This window comes from Grammomys surdaster, unplaced genomic scaffold (assembly GCF_004785775.1).
Source record: "Grammomys surdaster isolate TR1022 unplaced genomic scaffold, NIH_TR_1.0 130, whole genome shotgun sequence".
NCBI classification, from domain to species: domain Eukaryota; kingdom Metazoa; phylum Chordata; class Mammalia; order Rodentia; family Muridae; genus Grammomys; species Grammomys surdaster.
The window spans coordinates 824,948-842,312 of record NW_021604588.1 but is presented as its reverse complement, the minus strand read 5'-3'; the positions used below and the strand labels follow the sequence as shown (position 1 = coordinate 842,312).

At 43.1% G+C, this 17,365-nt stretch overlaps 1 protein-coding gene across 2 annotated transcripts in view; it reads right to left on the bottom strand.

Moving 5' to 3' along the window:
- Positions 1 to 17,365, bottom strand: part of Stx6 (syntaxin 6) — a 46,448-nt gene that overhangs the window by 11,944 nt on the left and 17,139 nt on the right. For both annotated transcript variants that reach the window (XM_028759138.1, XM_028759136.1), the window contains exons 3-6: positions 16,216 to 16,310; positions 8,134 to 8,196; positions 4,849 to 4,974; positions 3,266 to 3,372 (exon numbers count right to left, since the gene is read on the bottom strand). In XM_028759138.1, the coding sequence (XP_028614971.1) occupies positions 3,266 to 3,372; positions 4,849 to 4,974; positions 8,134 to 8,196; positions 16,216 to 16,310 (391 nt within the window). The remainder of the gene's footprint in view (positions 1 to 3,265; positions 3,373 to 4,848; positions 4,975 to 8,133; positions 8,197 to 16,215; positions 16,311 to 17,365) is intronic.

Here is a 17,365-nt window from a genome sequence, read left to right as displayed (position 1 = left end):
GTGTGTGTGTGTGTGTGTGTGTGTGTGTGTGTGTATGATGAATCATCACTGCTGAAAAGCAGTGTTTCTCCAAGGGGAGCTGGAGAATCAGCTCGGGAGGCCTCTGTTATTCGCTATCCAGCACACTGCTAGAGACAGCACTCAATTCTGTACTTGTATTTTAGCAACCTTTACTTCATAAATTACTGTACATCCCAGACTGCAGCTTCTGACTAGTACATGATTAGTTTGAGGCTAAAATTAATACACCAATTAGTACCACAGCCTTCCTACAAAGACCTTATTTACTTTGACAGTGTCACTGGCAGCTATAAACCATTGCTCTGGGTGTGAGCCCACAAAGGACACATGACAGTCCCTCAGTATCTGGAACTACTAAATCCTCATTAAGTTAACTATCACACCCCACACTGACAAGGAAGTAACTAAGTCTTTGTTCTATCCCTGAGTTTTCAAATTACAACATGTTTAGTGCATCTCAGATCCTGGCAGCACTTTGGTCCTGTAGCTGGCAGGCATCTCCAGGCCAAGCCCTGGAAAACAAGGGCTACTTGTGTATGGGGGGGGCAGAACTTTTCTTACTAACGATAAAACAGGCATGCCAATTGATCCTCAGCCAAGCATAGCCACACCAGGTCTGCCCAACAGAGAGACACACAGGTCACAAATGTCACTTTGAATTTTTTGGCCACTGTGCTTTTTAAAAGGTTTTAAAATTTGAGCCAGGAACTTGAATGCAGTCCAGGCTGGCCTTGGACTTACAGGGATGATCCTGACCTTCCAACCTCTTGCCCTACTCACCAACTGTGTGAACCACCACACCTGGCTAATGCAGTGTTGGGGACTGTATGCTAGGCAAGTGCTACACCAACTGGCCTCTGAAATTCATTCTCAGCTATATTTTATATAGGCTACTATACCTGAAGTATCCCTTCAGCGTGAGATATAAAGATGATTAATAAATCCCCGCCCCTTTGCTGCAGACTCCAGCATTCCCTTTCTGCTCTCAGCCCATGTAAGTTCATCTGGCCACGCCCCATATGCTCAGCTGCCGCCTTAGGCTGGTGGCTGTCCTCCTAGACAGTATACAGATCAGTTCAAGGCTTGTATTTCTTCCCTTTTATTTTTACCAGATGGATAAACACCTAGTTTAAAGAGCAAAACAGTCCAGCAGGGATATTATGGTAAACCACAGTTCTCTTCTGTTACCTTTGTGTCCCTATCACTTCAGCTTCTTCTGGTCCTTTCTCCTTTTCTGAAGTAGCAGGCTTGTATCTTATGATGTGGACTTTTGTCCTCAGACTTGATGGTGCAGAACTATCCCATTAGGATTTAGCCCCAGACCACATGATTCGCACCCCGCCATCCTTCCCACTTTTCTGATGTACATATGTAGTTGTGTCACAATTTGGTTAGGTCAGTATTCAACATTAACATTAAGCCATCTAAGTGCAGGCTAGCCACAGCTGAGAGCTCTGTGGGGGGGGAGTCATGCTGTTTCACGGTTGTTCTTCTCTGGCTCAGGGGTCAGCTTTCTTTGGCCTACTGAGTCCATCACCTGCCTGTTTTCCATAATCTCAACTGGTATAGCTCATGTTTCCTATTGTATGTTCTCCAGAGGTTTATATCTTTGCGAAAACATTTGTTGTTGCTGTGCTGACTTTGAAGGGAACAGCGATACAGACCATCATCATTTCAGCATCTTTAACTAGTTGGATCTCAGGTTGCCTTTCTTTTCACGCTGCCTCACCCATGAAGTAGCTGAAGCCCTTCCATCTTAAATAGAAGCTCCCGCTGTGTTTGGGTTCCGGTTACTCTAGATGCTCACCTGGCATAGCCACCTGGTTCCACTCTGGTATATCATCGGAAAACCAGCACCTGCTCACGTCATCGCACCAAACACTACCTCCCTGCCTGCCTTTCCTCCATACTGAAAGGGAAGTCCCTCCTCCTCATCACACTGACAGGCCACACCTGCTGTCCTCTGACTTCCCCCCCCCCCAGGACTTCTGCTCCCCCTCTCCCCATGGCAGACACTGAAAACCTTGTTGTATGTGTGTACACTTGCCCCTCTGACTCTCCCCAGGTGCTTCCTCCCTCCTACACACACTGCTACACACACATCTCTGCAGTCACTGGCTCTCTCTCTCTCAGCCCCCTATCTCCTGAATATCCCACAGGTTTCAGCTGGCCCTCTTTCTTGGAAAAGAAAGAGAGGGCTCTCCAATCGTCTGAACTGGCCTATCGCAGTGACAGTGGGTCTCTCCCCACTGCCACCATGAGACTATCCCCTCATTTGTACAATATGTGCTGGGCCTGGGAAGTAGCAAGCATTCTGAATGGCAGGCAGAGTCTGTCCTGCTCACTCCTATATTCCCAGGGCCCACCCCCCAGACAGCCTGGTGCATTACAGGGGCCCAGGAAGAACTGATAATGAGCATATGTAACAGTGAGCATTCTGACTGGGGTAGTCTGAAACATCTAGGTAGACACCTCCACTCTCCAGGGGGAAACGTAGAATGGTATATTACACAGCAGCACTCAAGAAAGCTGCCTGTGCATGTCATACTTTATAGAGTGTAAAAGGTTCTTCAGCAAAAACAATTTTGAGGAAATATGTTTTGCTTTTTTAAAAAGATTTATTTATTTATTTTATATATGTGAGTACACTGTAGTTGTCTCAGACACACCAGAAGAGGATGTCAGATCCCATTACAGATGGTTGTGAGCCACCATGTGGTTGCTGGGATTAAACTCAGGACCTCTGGAAGAACAGTCAGTGATCTTAACCACTGAGCCATCTCTCTAGCCCATGTCTTGTTTTTTTTATTCCTTTGTTTTGAGAGGGAAGATTGTGTTTGCTAATTACAATCAAATTTGAATGTTCTTTTATAAGATATGATTTAGTTAGTGTAGCAGGGTACTGGGACGGATGAAAGCCGAGAGTTCTAACACCACCATCATGCCTGCCCTCCTCCTCAGGGCACTGTCTCCAGAGGGCACAGCTCTATCTGCTTCCCATTCCTAGCTATGCCTCAAGAATCTGCTCAGAGAACTTAGTGTGTCTTTTAAAGGGTTCTTAAAGTAACCACAGTTGTGCATTTTATCTGGTAGACTGCTTCTTTGGGGGAGCTACTCTGTGCAACAAAGTAAAAACTACAGCCATACATTAAGTAGCTTTTCTCTTTAGCAGCCATGTAATTCACTGCTAGGTTTTCAGGGTCTCAATCAGCGTCACTGCAGATAAGGACATCTCACTACTCACACTGCCTGTTCCTCCAGCTCCCCTCCGATGCGCTGGGACATGTTCTTCAGCACCCCGATGCTGCCAGAGACCAGCTCCAACTGCTCATCCTGCTGTTCCAAAATCAACTGGTGCCAGAGAAACGGAAATAAGCAATTAAAATCCATCTTACCTGGTTCCAAGCCCAGCACTCCGCAGCTGCTAGTTTCTTTGCCAGCTTGGGACAATTCACATTCAAAAGCAAAGCCCAGAAATCAAAGCAGCAGACCATTGCCTCTGAGAGCACACTGCTCCAAAGCCTGGATTGTCAAGCTACTGCTATCTCCCTGCTGATCCAACTTGTGAACAGTCAGTGGGGCTTGAAACCACCAAGAGAGATTTCCTCTGCTTGGCTGAGGTCCAATATGGGAACAGACAATGGCCAAAAGCACACAAGCATATGACCACCACATCAGGGGTTGGTTAGGAAGAGGAAGCCCACTGCCAAGATCAAGGTCTCCATCCACAACAGACTGTCACAGTGTCAGTGAAAGAGAGCCTAGCAGATCTCTGGATGTCGGAGGACTGCATAGAGTCCTTTTCTTCTTCAAGGACAGTAAGTTACCTCAAAGACAACTGTTGGCTGACAAAGACATACTTTCAATTGTGCTGTGGTTCCCTTACTCTCTATTAAAAACTTGCTTCATTGTAACATTTTGAGAACAAACAACTAGTTAGGCCAACATGAAAATATAAAAAGAACAAAGGAACACAAAGCCTACATATAAGCATAAAACACAGTATTTATGAACCAAAGTTTCAATAGCCAGCTGATTCTCATACCCTGATCCACAATGTCATCTGTTACTAGCATAGCTATCGGTAAAAGCAACAACACAAGCTGGCATGGGTGGCTCAGTCCTACACTCTCAACACACAGGAAGCTGGGCCAGCCTGGACTACACAGCATGACTCTGGCTCAATAAAACCATAAAAATAAATAAATAAATAAATAAATAAATAAATAAATAAATAAATGCAACAATATGGAGACAATTAAGTTCATTCCTTCAGTGCCTCAACCTTTATCAAAGCAATGGTTTTTATGTAGAATGAAACAAATTAATGACTTTCAATGGACAAAACAAGAACTTAATGTTTCTGAAAGTATGTTTATTAAAATAAACAAAAGCCTAAATGTACAAATAAGAAGTTGGGGAAGAGGGAATGCTTTTTTTAAAATATCCTTGACTTAGCCGGGGTGGCTGCTGCATGCAGAAGGCAGAAGCAGGCAAATCTCCATGAGTTGGAGGTCTGCCAACCAACCATAGCTACACAGCAAGCACTCAAAACAACAGCAGCAAAACCAAAGCCTGCACAAATCCTTGGCCTTGATGGTTTTAGATGTCAGCTCTGCTTTTCCAGAGATCTGACCAAGTGGTTCTTTCGGACACCATGCTCTCAAGATTTTAAACGGTGTATAAATCATTACACACCTGACAACCCAGCATACAGCAGCTCAGTCTAAGCTGCTTGTCATTAGGTAATAAGCTGTGGCTAGTGGAAGAGTCAGGGGAGGCACGCTCCCTGCTAGCCCCTGTCCTTGAGTAGCTGTTGTCAGGTACCTGTTGCTGTGCCTGCTGCTCTTCAATGAAGTGGGAGTTGGCTAGCTGCAGCTCCCGATCAAGGCGCCCGTATCGATCTGTCACTCCAGTATTCCAATTCTGGCTGCTGCTATCTCCTAGGAGTGCCTGTGTGAGCAGGGACAACCAGTCAGGAGAAGCACCAGGAGCTACTACTGACCGAGTCAAATGGCCCTCAAACCTGGACAAGGCTTTGAGATGGGCATACAGGTTGGTGCTTGGTAGATGGGTTGAGGAACCCCAGGAAGGTGTATTCAAGACCTCTAGGTGAGTCTCACAGATGGATGCTACTCCTAAGGAGAGTGGCTGGGGGGAGATGAGAGGGAGCAGTGGAGAGAAGAGTTAGGGCAGGCTGGCTAAGGTTTAAGTGTGTGCCAAAGGCCCATGAAGTGAAGGCCACCTTAGCCACTTGCTAGCTTCTCAGAAGGGTTCAAGGTCGATGGGGTGAGCTGGATGATAGCTTTTCCTAGCTATAGCTCCAAAAGGAGGAACTCGAGTGGGAGAGATAAGAACAAGAAAACAAACCCAAGCAAACAAGAAAGACACACAAATCAGAACTTACTTAGACTCAAAGTTTAAGTTCTAGGTGATACCTGCCCATCTTTTAAGGATTATATCTTAACAATTAGAAAGGACTTTCCATTTTATTAGTTTTAATTATGTGTTGTGTGTGATGTCTGCATGTGGGCCATGCATGTGAATGAAGGCAATGGACCCGCTGACAGCTGGATCCGGGTCTCCATCCTCTGGAAGAGCAGCAAGTGCTTGTGACTTCAGAGCCAGATCCAGCTTGCAAAAAAGTTTCTTTCATAAAAAGACCAGGCATAATGGCTCATGTCTGTAATATCAGCACTCAGAAAACTAGGGCAGGAAGATTTTTATTTTTAGTTTCAGGACAACCTGGGCTACATAGGCTAGCCATAGCTACATGAAGAGCAAAACCCTGTTTCAAAGCAAAAACAATCTCCTCCCCCGAAACTATGCTCTCAGCATAGTTTAAAGGTGGCCCACACCTTTAAACCTTGCACTTGGGAAACAGAGGCAGGTGGATCTCTGTGAGTTCCTGATCTACATAAAGAGTTCCAGGACAGCCAGGGCTGTGTAGAAAGACTCTGTCTCAAACAAACAAATAAATAAATTTGAAACATATTAAAGATGCCTCAAACAATTTCATTCACGTATTTAGTTTTGAGATAGAGTTTCATTCTACATCCCAGGCCGGAGCTAAGCTTACATTATGTGGACCCAGATTGGCCTTGAATTTGTAGCCATGCTAGATGTATGAGCAACCACCTGTCTACACTAAAATCCAAACATAACCATGCCATTTTCAAGGAGCCTGGAGTCCCATAAAAAGACAGTAAGAAATTAAGAACCTTAGCAAACGCCTGACAACACAGTGGTGCCAGAAGAGTAGGAGGTGCTGTGGGGTCCAGTGGCCAGGAACAGGTGAACTGGAGGGTGGGTGCAGAGTTGAGAGAAGCTGGCTAGAAGCTAAGGTTTGTCTAAATGTCTGCCAAAGGCCATGTGGTAAATCCTAGCCTGTGGCACTCCTGAGAGGAAATGGAATCCTTTAGAAGTGTAGCTAATACGCATAGATCAATGCAGTGATGAACCCTCACTGGAGAAATATCTTCTTGCCGTAGATGGTGATTAACACAGAGACCCACAACTGGACAATGTGCAAACCCAAAGACTTTGGAGCATTTAGTTCTAACAGGGATGTCTGAATCACACCCCTCCACTCAAGGCACAGGGATGGATGTGCAAAAGAATGTGGAAACACTATAAGAGCCAGAGGCGGTGGATGACTCCAAGGAAACAGCATTCTCTAGACACAATAGGGGTGATGCTCATACGAACTCACAGGGTCTACGACAACATGGAAAAGGCCTGCACAGGTTCAAACCTGTTGTGAGCCACCATGTGGTTGCTGGGAATTGAACTCAGGACCTTTGGAAGAGCACACAGCACTCTTAACGTCCGAGCCATCTCTCCAGCTCAGCTTTTTTTGTTTTTGTTTTTTTAAGAGAGAAGGAGGGAAGACACTCAGAGGCCTGCCCAAAGCAGGAGCCACTGTGACATGGAAGTATGTGGTGGAGGGACAGAAGAGAAAGAGAAGTGTAGTGCTTTGATCACTACAAAGAGAAACGGAACTGAGGGTGGAAAGAAACAGCCTGATGTGAGTAGCCTGCCCTGCCACCTGCCACCCGAGGCCATGGTGACATCTTGGCCTGTGCTGCCACAGATGGCCAAATCTGAGAGTGGAAAGGCTGGCCCTACCCCTTGCCAGTTGTGGTTTGTGGAAGTGTGGGTGCAGGAGAGCTGGCAGGCTGACCAGCTCAGCCACCTCCCAGGCCCAGGTCCAGGGCTCTGAGTTGGCCCACCCCAACATCTACATCATCTGTGATTGCTGTGATGTGAAGGGGCCAGTGCTGCAAATCCAAAGCTGCAGGATCTCCATGACACAGGGAAAAAACAGGCTATCCAAGAGGGGTTCCAGGAAGGATCCAGTTATTGATGGTGTAGCAGAAGCCAGAAACCTTGAATCAGACTCATTGCAAGGAATGCTTGCAAGAAAAGAAGTGTGGACAAAAGGGTGTACTGTGTGACACACTGCAGCTTCCACAAGAGATGTCTATTTGGGGAAGGGGTGTGTTTTGTTTTTGTTTGTTTTAAATTTTCTTTCTAGGGGAGGTTGCAAGGGCAGAGGGAAGATACAAAGGGACAGGAGAGTGGGATTGGGGTGCATGATGTGAAAGTCACAAATGATCAATAAAAAGTTTTTTTAAAAAGGTATACTTGGGGAAAAAATGAGAGAGAAAGAATATGAAATGGGGTGGGTAAGGAGAGGGGAATCTGAGAAAAGTTGGGGAGGGAAAACAATACGAACAAAATACATCGTATAAAAAGATTTTTTTTTTTTAAAGCAGAGTTAAGTTTTATGTCCTGCTGTCACGAAGCCTTGCCACATGCCCGGAAGCCTTGGGGCTAACCAATCATGGAGTGAAACCTGCCAACCCAAGCGAAAATAAACTCCTTTTCTCTTCCCTATAAGATAATTAGCTCAGGATTTTGTTACGGTAGCAAGTAATAACAGGAACTAACCAACAAAGGCTTCCACAATACTTACCCTCCCCCCACCCCTCCCCACCAGTGTATCCAGGTCTTGTTCTCCATCACACAAGCCAGGGATGGTCGGCAATTTCCAACTCAAGTCTCTAGCCAGGTGCTTCTCTAATGGACACTTATACTCTATTTTCTCACCTGTCTGTTTTTCCTTTCAGCCAGTGCCTGCACAGATGAAGCTGACATCTGATCCTTCATGTCCTGAAGAGACAGACAATAAGTGAGATATGCCTGGCATAAGGAAGGCATGGGCAGTATTTCCCATATAGACAGAACGCACGATTGATTGGCTATCTTTAAGCAAATGATAGCATTCTTTGGCTTTTATTTTCAGTTTTAAACAGAAAAGAAATAGGAAAAGGCTTTGTAAAGACGACACTACATTTAACCAAACAGAGAAAGGCACGAGGAGCCAGAACCAGGGCTCTTCTAACTTTCCCGAGCCACAGGAGCTGACTTCATCTGTTCTCAGGCTGATGACTGGACCCAGAATGACTTTCTCAAAGCCACACAGCCAATAAATGACAACGGGAGGGTAAAAGCCAAAGGCCTGTACTCAAGGACTAGCACCCTTTAAAACACATGTAAAACCTGTTCTTCTTAAAGTACATTTACCATTAAACTCTTGCATGTTCGGTTCTTCTGAGCTGCATTCAATCACAGGACAGACTAATTCTACAAGAGTGAATTTCTAAAATATTATCAAAAATAATGAATAGAAGAAAAAATCAGTGGCTATATTATGTTAGATAATATATTTATTTAAGCAAATTACATTAAATATGAGCCATTTTAATTCTTACTATAATGGAGTTAATTCTTAACTATGATGGAAAACACTAAAGAAAGATCTAAAGCAAGTATGTTGTAATTGCAATAGTTTCTTTTTATAAAAGAAAAAAGTCAAGATACTTTGAAATTTTCTGTTGGCAAGTAGACTTATTTTTATTTTTATAGATGCAAATATCAAGGTATTCAACTTCTGTTGTTTTACTCAGCAAAGTCTCACTCTGTAGCCCTGATTGGCATGGAACTCACTATGTAGATCTGGCTAATCTTGAAATCACAGATCTACCTGCCTCTGCTTCCCTGTACTGGGATTGAAGGTGTGCACCCTCATACCCAGCCATGTGTTAGGAACCATGACAAGTGAGTGCTGATCAGCTGTGCTTTACATTTCTTACTGTAGTTAATTCTGAATAACCACCTGGCTCTAGCTTTCAAAGTACAGGGTCATTCACTCAACAAAGACTAACTAGCATCTAATATGTAGCAAGCATGCAGCAGGTGACATGGTTCAGTCCTCTGCTTCCTTGGGGTTAACATGGTGACTTACCTGACTCAGATACTCAAGAGGTTACTACAAGTGTGCTTCTCTAGGCCCCATCCTGACCCATGCCAAACACTCTTTATGGCATACTTTAAACAATTCTCTCTAGCAATCTTAACACTGAAACATGAGAACCTCCACTACATACAAATTCTAGAAATCTCAAAACAAGATAGCATGTCTCAGACTGCAGAATTCCCTACTTATCAACTGAAGTACTTTAAGATAACATTTATTCAATCCAGAAACTACATTTACTTAATATACATTATTAGTGAGAGAACAATATCTTTCCAGTTTGCCAATGTTGTAACAGTCTTTCTAAAACAACAATGAGCATTATACTTCCATAATGAAATCAGACAAGTGGCACCTGAGCCTTCAATGGTATGTATGTGTGGAGTCTGCTGACGGTCTGAAGTTGGATGGTACTGGCAGGTAATGACTTGAACACACCTCCAACAGGCACCTCAAGTGCTGGGCAAGCCTGGTTAGGCTCATGCTTCTAGGTGCTGTTCAAATGGACTACCCCATTAATAAACTCATCAAATTGAATGCTTACAATTGGTGACTTTCTCTATTGTTGTATGTTAATAGAGTGTTTTAAAAACTACTATATAATGCATGGGATAGTAACAGGACAAACTCTTTGAAAATGAATTGTTGTTTTGTATCAAACAATTTAAGAATATTCACTGCCTTGACCCCAATAATAGCAATTTATTCAAAGAAATTAACTAAAACAAATGGGTAAAAAAAATTCTGCAGTGTCATTTATAAAAGTAGAAATAAGGACTGTGTCCAAGTAAAGAGAAAAGAATTTACAGTAGACCCAGACCCTTCAGTACTATGGACCCAGACCATACAGTATTCTGGACAGGCACCTTGCTTATCAGAAGATTGCCTTCTGAAAGTAGATCAGACAGAAATGACCAAAGCGCATCTAGAGGCATTTTCCCAATTGGACTGAGTTCAAGACTTAGTAATGCTTCTTAGATAACTGGCTAAATTGGGCAGCTTGTTGAACTTCTATTTCTTCCATACCTTTGCAATAGTATCTACGGGGCCATTGTTGTGATTAACAGTGACCACTGAAGTAGACACTATATAAGTATAAGTATATAAGTAGCCACTATATAAGTAGACACTATATAAGTATGTAGCCACTGAAAAAGATTATCAAAATTTGCTTCTGTCCAACATAGTGGCCGTACCAGTTGTAGTTGTTGACCACTTCAAACAAGGTCAGTATATTATTTTAATTAACTAAAATATACATTCAGTTACTGGTAAACTATTTTAAGCATGCTCAGAAAAAACTGAGTTTCTAAATCTACTTTTCAATCACAATTTTTATGAAGTTTAAATGATGGCTAAGTTATTTTCAATAAAAACTTCACACCTGCACTGAAAACTTTTAGTTTTTAGTATAACAAGTTAAAAAACTTTAACCTCTAATATTTTTACATTGGCTATATGTTCAAATGATGATCTTTTGGGTATATTAAGTTAAATAAAGTATATTAAATTCACTTGTTTCTTTTTTAAATATGGCTACTAGACATAAGTGGTTCATACTGTATTTCAATTGGACAGAGTCAACTACATCTATCTGTATTTACACACATGTACGTTGCTGTTTTTCTTGTAGCCCAGATTGGTCTTGAACTCATGATCCTCCTGCCTACACCTCCAAAGTACTAAAGCACCAACCAAGTCCAAGTCATGATACACTTTCTTCCCTTTTTCTTTCCTCTCCTCTCTCCCTGATAGATTTGGGGATTTAACCCAAGAAATCATGCACGCTAGGCGAGCTCTGCAATAAACCTTGAGAACAGTTGACAGGATAGCATATCATTTCTTAACAAGAGTTTGTGTTCCAATACCCAGATAATGGTTATTTTTAAAAAATATATATGTATTTATTTATTTATTAACTTATTTATATATTTAATGTGTACAGGTGTTTTGTTTGCATGTATGTCTATGCACCCTGTGTGTGCCTCGTGTCTGTAAAGCCAGAAGCTGTCAGATCCCCTGGGACTGGAGTTACAGGCAGTTGTGAGTCACCATGAGGGAACTGGAAAGCTGAGCTCCTATCCTCTGGAAGAGCAGCCAGTGCTCTAAACCACTAAGCCATGTCTCCAGCCCCAGACAATGAGTATTTCTAGAGAGTGAATTTCAGACGGGAGGGGCATTTTCACCTTTCAAACAGAATTGTTCACATTTCAAAAACAGCAAGCACAGAGTATTCTCAATATGTAAACATGCACTTGATTAACAACAAGGCTCCAGCTATGCATCAAGGGAAAACTACAACACAGTGCTGAATCAGGAATTATTCCGAGTACAGGCTTTTTCTCTTCTTGTAAAAAAGCTAACTCTTAATTTTCTTTAATAAAAATGCAATAGATGAATGAAATATGTTTTTAAATTTCAGATCCTTAAAGTTTTTATTTGATAAAAGAAGGAGGGAGGGAATGTTAGTCTGTCTGTCTGTCTGTCTGTCTGTCTCTCTCTCTCTCTCTCTCTTTCTGTGTGTGTGTGTGTGTGTGTGGTATGAGGTGCTGTGGAGTGTATGTGTATATATGTCTGTTCGATTTTGTGTGTATGTGTGTTCAGTTTGTGTGTGTGTGTGTGTACGCTCACTCGTGCTTGTGTGCAGTGGATACATTCTCTCAGCAGCTGTGTGATGTGCATATTATACATGCTCACTCGTGCAGTGGAGCACGGCTTCCATGTGTGGATGACATTTTATCTATGTAGGCTAGTCACCAGACACTGCACAGGAGATCACCTTCACACTGGGATATGGAATTTTAAGCTGTGTTACTGAACAGTTTTAAACATCTTGTAACAATCTATCATGCCAAAACCAAAATTACTCATCCTCTTTCTAACATCTGAAGCTTAGGATCAGCAGTTAGTCCCAATAAAACATGATCCATCTGCCAAAAGAACAACAAATGTCCTGGTTATTTATGCTCCTGCTTTCATGTCAACTGTTTCCAAGCTGAATGAGTGAGATACTATGGATCCCAGCGCTTCCCACTCAGGGGCCCCTTGTCCTAAGGTTATCTGTATACTGCTGCCTATCTTAACCTTATAGACTAACCAAAGTCATTTCTGGTCTAACTGATGGCAAACGTTCTTGGGGTGAAGCACTGTGGACTGTTGGGTACAGGGTGCAGTATAGTCTGATTTTCCTTCCAAAGTTAAAACCAGAGCATGTTAACAAGGGCTGTTTTATTGATACAAAGGAGGCCCAGCAAGGCTTACTGACTTGTGACAGAATCTATCAGGGTCAGAGCTTAGCCTGCACCACAGTTCTTGGTGTCTCATTCACTGACCTCCCAGAATATGCTGCAACGGTAAATGCACTGAATCTCTGGAGTAACCCCAGTCACTTGCGGGATATGTCTAAAACAAACCTGTCCCCTGTGATGACTCTGGTGAATAAATGACTCCACAATGTAAAAATAATTACCTGGGGAAAGAGACTATTTTACATAATAACTAAAATTTATTTTTTCCAGTAAAAATTACCAGGAAAACGTAATAAAAATTGGACAACCTTGGAAGATGCTTAGCAACTCTTTAAACAAGAGAAGAGTAGAAATTCATGGCCAATGAATATTAATCAGGAAGTCACTTTGGAGAAGGGCTTTGCTGTAGCTCAGGGTGTATGTTTACCGTGCACAAGTACCTCACATACAAATCATACAGGAGAAGGATTTGCTTCTTGACAGAAAAGACAAAAGGTGTTGTTTATCACTGACTGCTCTGCCTGACAAAGTGACTCAATCAAATTAGAATATGCTCATTTAAGAATAAAGTAGAAGGCCATATGTGGCAGATCATGCCTTTAATCCCAACACTTGGGAGGCAGAAGCAGGTGGATATGAGTTCGAGGCTAGCCAGATCTATATAGTGAGTTCTAGGACAGATAGGACTATGTAATGAGACCCTACCCTTAAAAAGCAAAAACAAACAGACAAAATATAGACTAATAGCTCTCCTAAACCAGTACAACCCCTCCCCCAGCTTCTCAGTGCTCAGCCTTACTCTCCCTGATTAGAGTAACTCTCACTCTCACCAAAGAAGCTTCTTTTGCAGCGGATGGAGGTTAGGGAAGCAACACCTGGTCAAAATACAGAGAACACCTGACCGTGGGGTGCCCAGGCCCCGTCAATACATCTGCAACACAAACCCTACACCAAAGGTCCAGGGAACATCATGGAAGAAAGGGCGGAAAGACTGTAAGAGTCAGAGGACCAGGCTGTGTGCTGTGAGATGCTGTCTTTGGTAAATGATGGGGAAATGAGCCCATGGAATTGTAACAGTAAGGTACACCTGAACAAGACCTGCACAGTGACAACACCAGCTGACATCGTCGTGTGGATGGGGACATGTCACAGTCCCCACTCCTAGGTGAGGAGCTACAGGTTATGACTGGCTGCTGAGAAAGAGATCTAGTCTTCTCCAGGCACAGGCCCTGTGATGGGCGATCCAATCCCAGGAAGTCAGGCCTAAACAACTATACACATAAACAACACTAACTGGGAACAGCAGGTTGCACTTATAATATACATATATGTGCACATATACATAAGCCAATTCATACAACTCTTTTGTTTTTGTTTTTTGTTTTTTTTTGTTAGGGTTTCTCTGTATAGCTCTGGCTGTCCTGGAGTTCACACTGTAGACCAGGCTGGCCTCAAACTCAGAAATCCGCCTGCCTCTGCCTCCCAAGTGCTGGGATTAAAGGCGTGCGCCACCACTGCCCAGCTAACTCTTTTGTTTTTAATCAAGGTGATTCTGTTGCTATTTCCTTCTTCTCTGTAAGACTTTCAATTAAAGTTATTAAAACCAAGTCGACAAAAGTTCGAGTTTAATTACTCTATCTGTGGCAAATATTAACAGTTTCCCAAAGGTGGGGGTGGGGAATAAAGTAAAATGACAAAGCTCGTAAGTCCACCAAGTGGTCAGCTGAGAGCACAGCTGAGTGTGGTTTAGGTCTCATGCTCTGTAAGAACAGTAAGCTCCCAGTGTACTGTTATGATTTAAAATAATCCTAAGATGTACTTTAAAAAGATTTTCAAATATTAAGAAATGAACTTCAGCTGGGCAGTAGTGGCTCACAACTTTCATCCCAGCAGTCAGAAGGCAGAGGCAGGTGGATCTCTGTGATTCTGAGGCCAGCCTGGTTTAGAGAACGAGTTCTAGGACAGCCAGGGCTACACCCAGAGAGACCGTGTCTAAGAAATAAACAAAGGAAAGAAAAAGAAAGAAAAAAGAAATGAACTCCAGGATCTACTTCCAGTCATAATTTAATTTTCAATATATAGAGATCTTTGGATTTCAATTCTCAAAACTCACAAGTACCACCTTACAGAAAGAATAAATGCCTGGATTAAAGACTATACACTTCACAGTGAGGCACTGTGAAGTATTAGGGTCAACAGTAGCGTCCTTCAGAAAAACCATTACAGAAAAAGGAAGGGAGGAAGGAAAGAGTGGAGAGCTGAGGGGTGGAGGATGGGACAGCAGAATCAAGGAGAGAAGGAAAATGACGGTGTTTAAGAAGGACCTGAGGGCTGGAGGCAGCTCAGCCCTCAAGAGCACTTGGTGCTGTTCCATGCAGCACACATGCCGGTTGGCTCAGCCAGCCAGATGTGGTGGTTCACACCTGCAAAGCTAGTGCTCGGGAGGCTGAGACAAGTGGATCCCCGTGAGTCTGAGGCCAGTGTGGCCTACAGAGTGAGAGTGTGTCTGAATGACTGAATAAACTGACTGGGGGAGTTACACACAAAAGATGTCACCTATCAATGTGCTTAGCAGAGCAGCATTACAAGTGCCCAGAAAGTCAGAATGTTGAATTCAGGCACTCACTGTCTCCAGGGGGCACCTGAAGTCAAAAAGGTTTCTGTTCTATTACATGTGAGCTTATATATAAACAATTTAGGTATAAGTACAGAGAAAGGCCAACTACAGAGTGAAACAAAAAAATAAAGTTCAATGATAATCCACCATTTGAGATCATTTCAAGAGGAAATCGCATGATGAAAGTCTTTGGCAAACACTAAGCAAGGTTCCTGCCATATGTCAGCACTGGTCTGATCCCAAGTCTTTTTCTTCAAGGAAGCGACTTTCGAGTACATATGTTAATGGCAGCTGCTTCTCTTACATCTAGTTATGCTAATCAAATGGCTTAGCCATATACTTTCAAAGTATAAAATACATCTGAATGACACAAGATTTTTACCTAAACTATATTTTCTCTTTTATCCTTTACTAGTAGGTAGTATTCTTAATAATTTTGTACTCAAAATGTGTCCTCTCATCGGCTTGTTTTTACATGCCACCCTTGGCTTGCCTGCTTTGGGTAACTCCTGGGAGGCTGTCAAGCCCTTGTATGGCAATAGTAATAGGGTGGTGGGAGTTCCAGAAGCAACTCAGATGGTAGGGACGGCCACCAGCCAAACCCAGGAAGAGCACTCAACAATGCACACGATTATCAGTCAATCAGGAAACCAAATGGCTCCTACAAGAGACTTTGCTTTTGTCCAGAAATAGAGCACATTAAGAGGTTTTTGGGTTTTCTTTTTTTTTTTTAAATCTCTGTTTTAAGGAAGTTAGAGACACAGGCAAGTAGATCAGGCTGCTAGAGTAACCTTCCAGCCACCCACTTATGATCTTGTTCTCATTCTAACAACCCAGGCAATACTCAAAGTAGATTCCCCAGTCACAGGCGTTGTATATGAGACACTGGCACTGAGTTCATGCCAAATGGTTGTTTCAGAGTCAACCTGCCGGGCTGTGACTGAGGGAGGGCTCTGACCAGCGTGTCTATCTCTTGCACAGATGACACAGCAAAGTGCAATCCTTACCCTGACAATTTGCCGAGTACTCGTGATGAAGGCTTTTCTTATGCTCAATTCAGTTGCATCCAGGTTGAATTTTCTAGGATTTGCTTCAACTATGCGTAACCAACAAATTAAGGCAAAACAACAGCACCTGATAAGCCACAGGGCACTGAAACACAGAGAATGAAATAACCCAAACCCCCTGCAAACACACAACTTCACACAACATCCCTAAACTTTCTCTCCAAATACAGCTACGAAAAGATCCCTTTGCCCCAAGACAGAGATGACCTAGCGAGTTAAAAATAGCCTCTGCTGGCTGGGCATAACGGAGCACACCTGTAATCCCAGCACATGAGAGGAAAGAGGATCTTGAATTCCAGGCTAACCTGTGTCTCAGGCTGGGAATGCAGCTGGGCTGAAAGCATGGGAGAGGGTGGGAAGGGTAGAAAAGGACTATGGGGCACACCAGAAATTCATGGCTAACTGACCACAGGTCAGCTAAGATCTTCCTGGTGTTTGCCAGCTTGTGTGTCTATCCTTTTGGGACTCCTGATTAGTTGACACAGGGAACCCAGAGTGTCCTGGAACTCACTATGTAGCATGGCTTTCAACTTGTAGTGATAACCTGCCTCAGCCTCCCAAGAGCTGGAATCATAGAGTCACCACAGCTTTTGCAAACTTTTTGTCATTCCAAAACTCTTCCTTATGCCAATGTGGTAACCCTCTTCCTCAACCTAAAGAGATCAAGCCTTCTTCAGAGAAGCTGCCTTTGACCTCTTTAGCCCAGCCCTGGCTCAGATTCGTTATGTTCTCTCTCAGAGCCTGTACACTACCTTCATCACTATTATGATCTGTTCTCACCCCTAATCCCATGAGGCCGGGTAGCGACAGTTTCTTTCGATCTAACCTTAAAAGCCAAGAAATGTTCGGCAGACAAAACACTCAAGAAACAATTGTTGAATGAATGATGAAGACCAAAACTTTTATCCTTTATCTCATGATTTCTTTGAGACAAGACAGACTATCCAATCAAGGCTAGCCTAGACTTCACTGCATAGCCCTAAAGCCCAGGCTGGCACTTAACTCCTGATTTTCTTGCCTCATCCTTCCAAGTGCTAGGTGGACTTTCTTTCTTTCTTTCTTTCTTTCTTTCTTTCTTTCTTTCTTTCTT